The sequence below is a fragment of the Morone saxatilis genome, unplaced genomic scaffold, assembly GCF_004916995.1.
Source record: "Morone saxatilis isolate NCDOM2014 unplaced genomic scaffold, NCSU_SB_2.0 Contig19, whole genome shotgun sequence".
In the NCBI taxonomy this organism is placed as follows: Eukaryota; Metazoa; Chordata; class Actinopteri; family Moronidae; genus Morone; species Morone saxatilis.
The window spans coordinates 14,254,457-14,265,211 of NW_023339751.1; the positions used below are offsets into that span (position 1 = coordinate 14,254,457).

General features: G+C 41.9%; 2 protein-coding genes across 2 annotated transcripts in view; one reads left to right on the forward strand and one right to left on the reverse strand.

The window, feature by feature from the left end:
* Positions 1 to 1,090: 1,090 nt before the first annotated feature.
* Positions 1,091 to 10,027, reverse strand: pibf1 (progesterone immunomodulatory binding factor 1; the record flags this gene model as incomplete). The annotated part of the gene is given in 11 exon segments (XM_035663935.1): positions 1,091 to 1,256; positions 4,714 to 4,812; positions 5,107 to 5,232; positions 5,335 to 5,396; positions 5,489 to 5,608; positions 5,716 to 5,824; positions 6,330 to 6,463; positions 7,984 to 8,103; positions 8,195 to 8,393; positions 8,725 to 8,825; positions 8,946 to 10,027. Coding segments are annotated over 11 exon segments (1,503 nt in total), but the record flags the coding sequence as incomplete, so codon positions are not given.
* Positions 10,028 to 10,079: 52 nt separating this feature from the next.
* dis3 (DIS3 exosome endoribonuclease and 3'-5' exoribonuclease) overlaps positions 10,080 to 10,755 on the forward strand; it is a 7,448-nt gene continuing 6,772 nt past the window's right edge. Inside the window, exon 1 of the mRNA XM_035663934.1 lies at positions 10,080 to 10,298. Within this exon, the coding sequence (XP_035519827.1) occupies positions 10,080 to 10,298 (219 nt within the window). The remainder of the gene's footprint in view (positions 10,299 to 10,755) is intronic.

A 10,755-nucleotide genomic window follows, 5' to 3' on the forward strand; every position in this document is an offset into this window, starting at 1 on the left:
TTTCAAAAACGTCCGCCACAGACGGAGTGGGCGTGCTCGGATTGATTTTCCTTTTCTGTGCCACATTCTTCTCATATTCAGAATGGCAATCAGGATGTTTGGATTTCAGGTGATAAATTAAACCCGACGTGGAGAATCTGTTTACAGATGCACCCCCTTCAGCATTACACGTTTTTTGCAGCAATCGCTATCGTGGGTCTTTCCTGCAGCATTTATTGAGAATACGTCCGAGCCACCGCAACATGTTGGGTGCTTTATATCCCAGGACAAAGTGTGTGTGCTGCCGCGGGTTTTTTGTTTGCAACTTTCCGTTTCGGCCGTGTGGTTTCGGTGATAAAAGTATTTCGAAAATGGCCGAATATTCGGTGCATCCCTAATAAGCATAGACAAAAACATTCACAAAGAGACATTTTTAAAGGACTTTTATCCCAAACTGGCTCTAAACCTCACTATTATAAAAGAACTGGACCAAACAGCTAAACAACAAACTAGCTCTTCATTCACTGTGCTTTTAAAAAGAGAAAAGATTTTCTTCCTCCCATAATCATGCGCAATACATGATTACAACATGCACGTCCCCCTGGTCATCAGCACAAGGTTACATACAGGTGAAGAGGTGGACCTCAGCTACAGTGAGTGCATTCAGACATCTAGAACAATCTGCACTTAATGAACGTCTTGTATAAACGGGTGTGCTACAATGGAAACAGATAAGAATGGAGCCACTGGACTGACATACAAAGACTGGATGGACATATTCCTGAGAGTGGAACATTAATCTTGTGGATGGACTCCTCCCTAAATGAACAGTGCAATGATTTAAGCATGATTTGTGAACTTTTGGTTGTATTGAATAATGTGATGGTTGCAGCAAGTGAGCAACTTCATTACAGTCTTCCCTGGCTTTAACACTATTAATGAGGAGTTGAGACTTTCATTTAAGAAACACTGAAGGTATTAAACAATAACTTCAAACCAAGGAACAACATTAATTGGCTGAAATCAAATCACGAGAGACTACGATAGACTAGCGACTGGGTAATGCAACAAGTAAAACATTTTCTCCTTTTTGTCTTTATGATTTCAATACCTCCAGTTTTTTCTGTTGTTTTTCACACTCCACCTGGCACTGGGCCAGGGCCTTAGCTGTCTCTTCCTTAACCATCTGAGCACGCTCAGCTTCGAAGGCATGCAGCTTGGCTTGGTTGGACAGTTCTGCTACCCGGCTGTCAGTACCCAGCTGGAGCTGACGAAACCTGCGTTGATGGAAACAAGCAAACACCTCACTAAATATGAATGTGAGTAGGTGTGTTGAAAAAAATTAGATAATGTGTTTCGGGGTAGACAGGTTATGTGGACATGTCTAAATAATAAAGCAGCTGCATCTCACACAGAGGGTAAACTCAGCTCTGGGCCCTCGGTGGAGCTCAGGCATGCCTGGTGGTTTCACACAAATGTTGCAATGTCTTCCTCCTTATAGATACAATTACACATGATAACAGCATGTTTGTTTGGAAATTGGCAATGAAGTACCTGTTTGGTGTGGCTCACGCAATGAACATTTTTTTTTATGTTCATTGCCAAGCAGGAAAGCCAAGTCTTAAATCATTCGGTTACAAGAGAGTATTTCTCAGTGGCACTCACAGCAACGTTTGGTCTTGTTTGATCTTTCATGATTCTAGTTGGCAGCCAGAAAAAAAAATGTTCCTACTTAAGTGCTTAGTAATTAGAAAGAAGACAGAATGTATTTTACAGTTTGTTTTTAGGTGATACAGTTGTGCATTAAGTCAAAGCCTTGTGACATAAGTGCAAACTCAGAGATATCGCTTTATGCTTTGGGAAATTATGAAGGTAATTTTTCATTATAGACAAAACAATTAATTGATTAATTGAAAAATCTGACATTTTTTAGCCCAGTGCTCTTCTTCAGGCAGCTTTCAAGCACACACACGACTCTATTAAACCATGGTGGTTGGTTGGATAATATTAATAACTCTCGATTACAGCTGACCTGATAGAATTTCATCATCCATCGAGTGCAGGCCTGAGCTGTGTGCTCAGTGACAGACATGTACACTCGGGCGTCATTTTATTGCTTCTTTTATTACTGGCGGCTGCCATCTAGATGCAACGACGCAAAATGTACCTTAAAAATTAAAAATTAAAGGTACTTTTCTCGTGTAGTAGTAGTACTGTCTTTCTCTGTCCTTTCAGGTGCCAATTTTTGACGGCAATATTTACAGCTACAGTAAGTAAGAGCACATGATATGGGGGCTCCGCAAGGCATTATCACTACAACACGTTCAGACCTGCTAGAGAGGTGAAAATGGAAAACTGTACTTAAAACCATGTATTTGTTTTTGACATGTTGATCGCCATAGCCAGCCTCTTAGCCAGCATTGTAATATAGAGCGCTGAGATTCAAGCTGGCCCCTCTATGCTACAATCATCCAACGCCATTTCAAGCTTGTCCGCCTCATTCTTTGCCCCAAAAATAGGGGCATGCGTGGGGTTAGGGGTTAAGGGCTTGTGGCTAGCATCTGTCGTTGCTGGCTAGCGATGCAACACAGAGAGGGAATGTGATCGCAGCAGAGAGAGAGAGAGAGAGAGAGAGCGCAAGGGAGAGTGAAGTGTATGTGTGTGTATGGAAAGACCAACAGCTGGTGGTTTGGATCTAGAGAAATGCGTGGCATGTAGTAGTAACCCAGGACAGGGACACCACTACTGCTGCTGCTGCTGCTGCTGTTTGTGTCTGTGTCACTGTCGGTTTGTGGTAGATACTATACTGTAAAACTCAGTTAAAATAAAAAAATAACAAGTATTAAAACAATATAAATTAAGACACAAAAATGTGTGTGTGACAAGAAAAATCTGACACAAATACCCATCATCTGTTTATATAAGACAAACATGTATCAAAATGTACCAAACATATAGCACAAAAACAGGATAACTGACTGAAAGTCCTTCTGCATGTGTGTATGTGTGTGTGCAGCAGGGCTCACGATATATCTGTTGCAATTTTCATGTAAGATTTGAAACTTCCTACAAGGGCATGACCCAGAGGCACCTTTCCAGGCTATACTGAGATGGGCATTTGTTGCCTGGAGGAGAGATACGGTAGGGACTAAAAACTCACTAAAAGTAAGTTTGGAAATGGGAAATGGCTAAAAAGCAACAATAAATTTAAATATGTTATACAAAATCCAGGGCAGTACGGAAAAGTTTGAAGCTTCATTCATTCTGTTTAAACCTGGTATTTCTGCACAGTTGAAGATAACCATTAGGCTACACTAATATTATCTTTATTATATTCCACTGGTGGCTGCCTAGGATTGTTTCATACTAGTGTGATCCAAACATTTCCAATAACTAGCGTCGTCAAGTCCAAAAGTCAAAGTTTATTGATAAAAGATAATACGTAATCATTTCCAAAATGAACAACATGTTTTTATCTGACGAAATAATCTCCTTCAATCCATATTTGTTGGTGTTAAGCCTTTCAAAAACAACATTTTCACTGTGGTCAAATAACTGTTTGCTCTCACTTACCGTACACAAAGGGTGAAACGCACCTGTATTAACAGGGAGGCCTAGCAGCAATCTACCGGCACCATAAATTACATTTATATAACCACAAATATGTATCTGCATTTCATCATTACTATACGCCCTCATTAGATAAGCCTGCTACTGACTGAGGAGTTATATTCATTAAAGTAAGAAATGACAGACATCCAAAGCTTCATTTGAAAACCTTAACAGAAGCTTCAAATGTAAAAAAGCTGCAGCCCTAACAAAATCAGATAAAAACCCTCTGAGAAGGCCGAACATTAGATACCACGAAGACTCACGTTTGTCTCACTTTGTCAAGAAGGCAGCCAGCCAGGCCAGTGACACCAGTTGGTACTAAACTGACCTTCGGTGAACTCTGACTTCCGTGTGACCTTCTGACCCCTCAGTTACAGCAAAGCCTTCATGTGATCTGTGGTAAGAGACAGACCACAGCCACCTAAATCCTGCCGCACCCACAACATGCCCTACTAAACAGACTTCTGCTGTGTCACACATCGGCATCAAAGCAACAACGAGCTTACAGCTTTCAGGGAAATACTGAGTATTATAAGCTGACATTATAATATAATAACACACAAATATAGAAATAAGTAACTAATAAGCACAGCAATGATTCCTCCTTTATTGATCGAGGCCCCCCACACAAAAGATGTGGTAAATCTTGAAAACAAAAGTGTACCGACTGGCCCATGTTCTCTTACAAGTTGAACAATTGCCCTCAGGTGAAGTTCTTTAACTTTCCCTGGTACAACTCATTGTCAAGAGCTTCCAGGAAGCAACCAACATTTAAGTGTGACAGTTCCAGAGAGTAGCAGAGTACTCCTCAACTCCTAAGGGCCCCTGGAGTTATGGCAATGTTTGCTTAAATGCTCATGTCATACACCACTGATGATGCAATGCTTCTTGAGAAGTGTTGAATACTGAGAGGAACAAGGGGGAGAAAATTATTTAAGATTTTATATAAAAATATGTGTATAACTGTACAGTGAGGTCACCACAAAAGCAGCTTTAATAGTATATGTTTGACCGGCTCCCTTTTTTTGAGTTGTCGTCGTAGAAGAAAAGGCAGAAAAAGGCTAAATGTAAGGTGGATGGACGCCTGTTTCTTTATGTGTGTGATGGATGGTTAAAACTCACTGTTCCAGCATTTGGTCATATCTGGATTGAGTGTCTCTCTCAGCAGCCACTGCTCTGTCCTTCTCCAGCACCGCATTGTCTCTGGCCTCACGCAAGTTCCTGATCAAACACACACACACAGTAAAACACATATACAAAGGAATCAGCATTTCCTGTTATGTTGTGTAGCAGAACAGGTTATGTTGGTATTTCCTTTTATTTTAATGCTACTGTGATGTATCTGTGGCGATAACTCTTCCTCTCTTTATAATTAGTTAGCTAAATAATAATTAATATTGCGCGTTAACAACATGTGTGACTTCCTCTGGTTAGAATAGCGCCCCTGATATTAGTTTAAAGGTTTTACCAACACACAGTTTCTTAAGAGTTAAATATGAACAAAAAGACTGATACCTGTTCTCTCTTTCATACATCTCCCTGGAGGTTCTCTGCAGGTTGTCTATCTCCTGACTGGTTTTCAGCCGGATGTTCTCCAACTCCTCCCTCAACTTGGTCTCGTACTCTGACTTATAGCGGTCTCTGGAGCGGAAAGACGATGGAAGAAAAACATGCAATAACAGAATACAACAAAATCTCAAAATACTGGCTGCTGCTAACTGGTGTAAAACAGCAGAGGCTAACCTGGATGCAACATATTTTTCATAGGCGTCCTCTCTAGCCTTCTTAGTGTCTTCTAACTGTACCTGCAGCACAGAAACAAGAAGCATGTCAGAGATCTGAATTAATGAATGCCTTTTTTATTAAATGAGCCTCCTTGCTGATGGACTGTATGGACCTGCAGCCTCTCCAGCCGGTCTTCTTCATGTGCACAGCGCACACTGAGCTCCATGTTCTGCCTGTGTAGGTACTCCTTGTCCTTCTGCAGGAGACTCACTGACTGCTGCAATGTCGCCACCTGGAGGGCAAGAAGAGAAAAATGAAAAACTACACAGTACAGCAATAGAGACTTCAATGAGTGTTAAGAAAGAAAAATAGAGTGCGAGTGTGTGTGTGTTGAAGCACCTCTTTGCTGAGTGTGTTCCTCTCTCTGGTCAGTGCAGCCTGAGTCAGGTCTAGTGTCTCAAATCTTCTCGTTAACTCCTTTAGTTCTGCTTCAAAGATGTCACGCTCACTATAAAGCACAGTGTTATAAACAGGTTAACATACATTTGAACGTACATATGCAGAAGTTAAACAGAGGGGAAAACTAGAATTCATCCCATTCCTTTGTTGTATTCATAACAACCAATTAAAGTATTTCCCCCAAAAATAAATAAACTGAAGTGTTTGCTATATTATATTACAATCATGCAGGTAATTAATTAAGCTACTCAATGCATCAGTTAGCACATAGTCCTTTTACAAAAAGGATCAAGAGCTACAGCAGTAAAATATTTATGTTTCCTCTCTAATAAGTAGCACGTTGCTCTCAGATGTGAGAGAGAAACTTGTGGTGTGAGTACATTTTTCCCGTGTATTGTTCTAGAGATGTTAGCTGGGTCCCACTTCAAGCGCTGCCTCTTTATAAGAACACAGCTTACAAAAGTGTACTGTAGTCTTCAAAAGGGTCAACAGTAGTGAGCTGACCCCTCCTCATCCAATGAGAAGGTCCACAGAGGAGTCACACAGACACTCACCGTTTGATGTTTGGGTAGTTGTCTCTGCGATAGTCTCCTTCTTGGATGTGCTGTTTGGTATCGGCCAGTTCGAGGGTCAGTCTCTGGCTCCTCAACTCCAGCTCTGAACGTAGCCGCCGCTCCTCCTCGTAGCTCTGCGGATACACAGAACAATTAACGTTTACATAACATAGTATAGTATAGTATTATTCCTCCTATTGCAGTGTTTCCTTAAGTCTAGACTTTACAGAGGGAAATATTGTACTTTTTAATTCACTGCATTTATCTGACAGCTTTACGGGTTTGAACTCCCAAACACTGTGAAGATTTCCAGACAGGTATTGAGCAAGAATCCCTGTTCCACGTGCTCTCATAGTGTCATGCCTGCAGATTGTGTAATAGCGCATTCATGCAGTGAGCATCACATTCTTTTCCTGGAACAATCTTGAGCTGATGAGTAATGTTCCTGCTGAATGTATCGAAGTGAAAAAAACAAACAAAGACAAGCACCGGTTCAATAACTGTCTTGTGTAGATACTCCGTGGCGTTCACAAACGACGCTCATTTAGCATCACGCTATAATCTTTTACTTAATTCTCACCCTGCCTTCAGCATGTTGGATCATTATCTCATCAAAGTGTAATTTATGCCTACAGGGCCACTGCTGACTAGATTAACAGGATATATTGTTTTTGTAAAAGGGATGTCCACACCGAGAACAATAACTATAACGATAGGAGCATCCACACTAATAAAAAATACCTCCCACCACCCCCACGCTGCGTGCTCCAGCTGTGTTGGCAGCTTGACAGGAAAATGGAGGATGGAACTTATTGATGACCTGTTACTGCTGTACTTTGTGCAGATAAACAAAAAGAAAACCAGAAAGATACATGGGTTCACCGGGGAGTTAAGAAACTAACAATCTGATACGAGACTTGCTGTCTTTTGAGGACAAAATTTGTTCATACTTTTTTTTTTTTAAGTGTATAATTTGCAGCATTTAATCAAGGAATTAAGGAAATGTATTAATAAAAATGAAGGTTTTGTAGCTGCTTCATGCCACACGCAGCAAATCACTCTGAAAGTGATCCCAACTATATCGTTCAGCACTTATAGTGTGGATTCCACTATCCACTTGAGTAAGAACAATTTTTAAAAGATATATTTATACTCATTGGTATAGCTATTGTTCTTGGCGTGGACGACCCTCAAGTCAAACCTCTCTCGTTCTGAACGCTGCAGGCTGGAAACGAGCAGTTCAAGGACGCTGTTTCGGTGGCTTGAATCACGTGTCTTCCCCATTTTCACACTTAGTTTAAAGGGAACTGACTCTCTCCACATTCTTCATGTCTGTGCTTTCCATGACTGAAAGCCTGCAGGAGTGAGTTTGTTCTTGAGAGTTTAAAGAAAGAAAAAATGCATTTAAACGTGTATTATATGTTATATGTGTTCCTCAACACATGAAAAGGTTAGAGAAAGCTCAGCAAAGTTCAGCAGGTGTGTTTATTTGAACTTTACACAGTACGCCGTCTATGATCTGAACAGAGATGAAAGAGGAATAAACAGAACATTTTTGATAAAAACATGAAGAATACGATGCAATAATGCATAAATGAGATAAAACAGAGGTGTACTACAAGCTTGTGTGTGTGTGTGTGTGTGTGTGTGGTACCTCCATCAAAGCCTTCATCTGAGTTCTGTGTGTATCCAGCTCTTCGTTCAAGCTGCCTCTCTTCACAGTCAGCTCATTTAGCTGAGTCCGCAGCGGAGTCACCGCCTCGTAAAAACGCACCTGAACACACAGCACAGACAAACGGTCACCGTATCCCGTCCCGGTTCAACAGGCTGGCTGTACATGTTAGGCAGAGCTCCCCCATACTTACAGCGACGTACTCCTGTATGGAGATTTTGTCGTCAGGGAGGTCGCGTAGCTCCCGGTACCTTTCCTGGGAGATGTCCAGATCCCTGAGAGACCACCGCAGCTCTCCAGCCTTCTCACACAGCTGTCTGTTGGTCTCCTCCAGCTGCTGCTGCCTGAGCAGGATGGCCTCCATCTCTTGCTTACGCAGAGCCTGCTGCTTCCTGGTGGTGACAATGTTTGTTAGCACTGCTCACGAGAATGCAGGTAGAGTTACCCTGGTTACGACCTTTTTTTATGCTTTAAATAAAAGTATGTTTTATTCATTTCTAGCTCTGCCTTCCTCAGCGTTTGTTCTTACTTGGGTTTGACTTGATATTCTTCTTTCTTTTTTGATATATTTCAACCCCAACAACACAAAAGCCAGATCAGATATTGGTGTTTCTGCATGGATGTACTGACTTTCTAAAAGACAACAGATAAATCAACCATAATATGGCATGGCAGTTTCCCTACAGTACATTTCACTGTCGACCACCGCCCCGCTTTCCTCACCTGTTCTCCTCTTGAGCCAGTTTCAGCTGACTGTCCAGTCTCAGGGCAAACACTTGTTTCTGGTGTAGAGCATCATTCAGCCTCTCCTCCAGCTCCTCAATCTGACACACAACCTCTCACAATGTTACTGTATGATACAGACAGGGTTTATATGTCATTGTGTTCCTATAAAACCAGCGCCCATCCCTCAGACTTTACAAACAACCCTTCCCTCCTTCTACCTTGGACATATGGTCGGCCTTCATGTTGTCTACGATCAGGTTTTTCTGAGAAAGCTCGATCCTCAGAAGCTGGACGTTGTGCAGCAGCTCCTTCCTCTCGATCAGCTGGCGGGTCACCTTCTGGGAGCCGTCCCGCTGCTCGTCGGACGAAGACACATCCTCGGTGGTAGGCACGGTCGTCTCCAGGCTGATGTCCTCCGACTCCAGGTCCAGGGAGCTGGAGACATTGGCTGCTGTCGGCTTCAGGTGTTGCTTCTTGGGAGGCATTTTGTGTTGTTGTGGCCCTGACTTCGTGTCCGTAGCTAAGGTTGACCAGCAAGGGCGAGAGAGCCAGATTACACGAGATTAGAGAGTTAGTTAGTTCATCAAGAGTTCACGGGCATCGCGATATGTGATGCTTTAACGTTAAGTTAGTTTGTAGCCGGGAGAAACCGAAAACAAATCCCAACCGAGCACCGGTCTAAAACACACTGCCAGTGCACTCATATTCAGGAAAATAACGTCAATGCAGAGTTAAAGTGCCATACCGGAGCTGACAGGAGCACACGGTGAGCTGTTTCTGTGTTTAAGGGTCCCGCTCCGAGCCGCCTGCTAACCGCCAACGGTTCTAGTGCAATGGTGTTGAGTGGCCTTGGTTACAGCGCCCCCCCTGGTGATGAACGTGTAATACAAGCAACGCCCATTGGACTGTAATTCGTTAGAGTGCGCAGGTCATGCAGTACCGCCTCCCACACTTAGGCGTCGCTGTGAAATTAAGTAGTTCTTATGAGCCCGATCCTCTTCTGCTTTGTTTTCATTGAGCAAGCGTTAGAAGGTCGACCAAAATCAAACACGGGGTTTTAAATGATTTGTTATAAAAATAAAAATAAACCCGTGAAATGTCTTTGTGTCTTTATGCGCAACTTGTGTATTATTTTTCTACGTAGTTTTTAAATAGAGGTTAACATAAAGGAAAAACTTCACCGCTTAAAAAACAAACACCTGAAATCCAATTTCACGTATTTACCAAAACTCTGGGAACGTTTTGTCGGCCCACAGACTGAGCTCACACATGGGTAGCTAACTGTTAGCTTGCCATCAGATGTCAGGATAAAAAACACCGCGATTAAACCTGCTGAGGCTTTTATCTCCACGATGTTGAAATCTAAAACCTTCGTGAAGAAGACCCGGTCGGGTGGGGTGATGAAGATAGTGCGCGAGCATTATCTGAGAGATGATATTTGGTGCGGAAGCGAAGTTTGCACTGAATGCAAACAGGAGTCCGCGGTGCTGCAGAGGGACGCGTGTATTGAGAGTAACCTGTGCACTTATCCACACTATCTGATCCCCGACACCAACGTGGTGCTGCATCAGGTAAGAATAACACACTGTCCCATCTCCCTGGAGAAAAAGAAAGTGTTTTGGGTCAGTGTGGAGGGACTTGGCTTGGGAACCGGAGGGTCGCCGGTTCAAGTCCCACAGACCACAAAATATGGACTGGTAGAATAGAATAGATTGTTTTATTTATTGTCACTATACACATATACAATGAGATTAAAAGCCAACTCCAATAGCAGTGCAAAAAAAAAAACTGTATAAGAAATGTAAAAATATACAGTATAAACATAAACATAGGACATAAGTAATAGTGCAAAAAACAAAACAAACAAAAAGGGAGATAAGGTGCAGAGTCTTAAGGAGTGTGTACATTTGTAAAATAAATATGGTGCTATATACAGATGTTAAATATATATATATATATATATATACATATATATATATATATACATATACATATATATATATATAGTTCAGGGTGGTTATTGCTTTT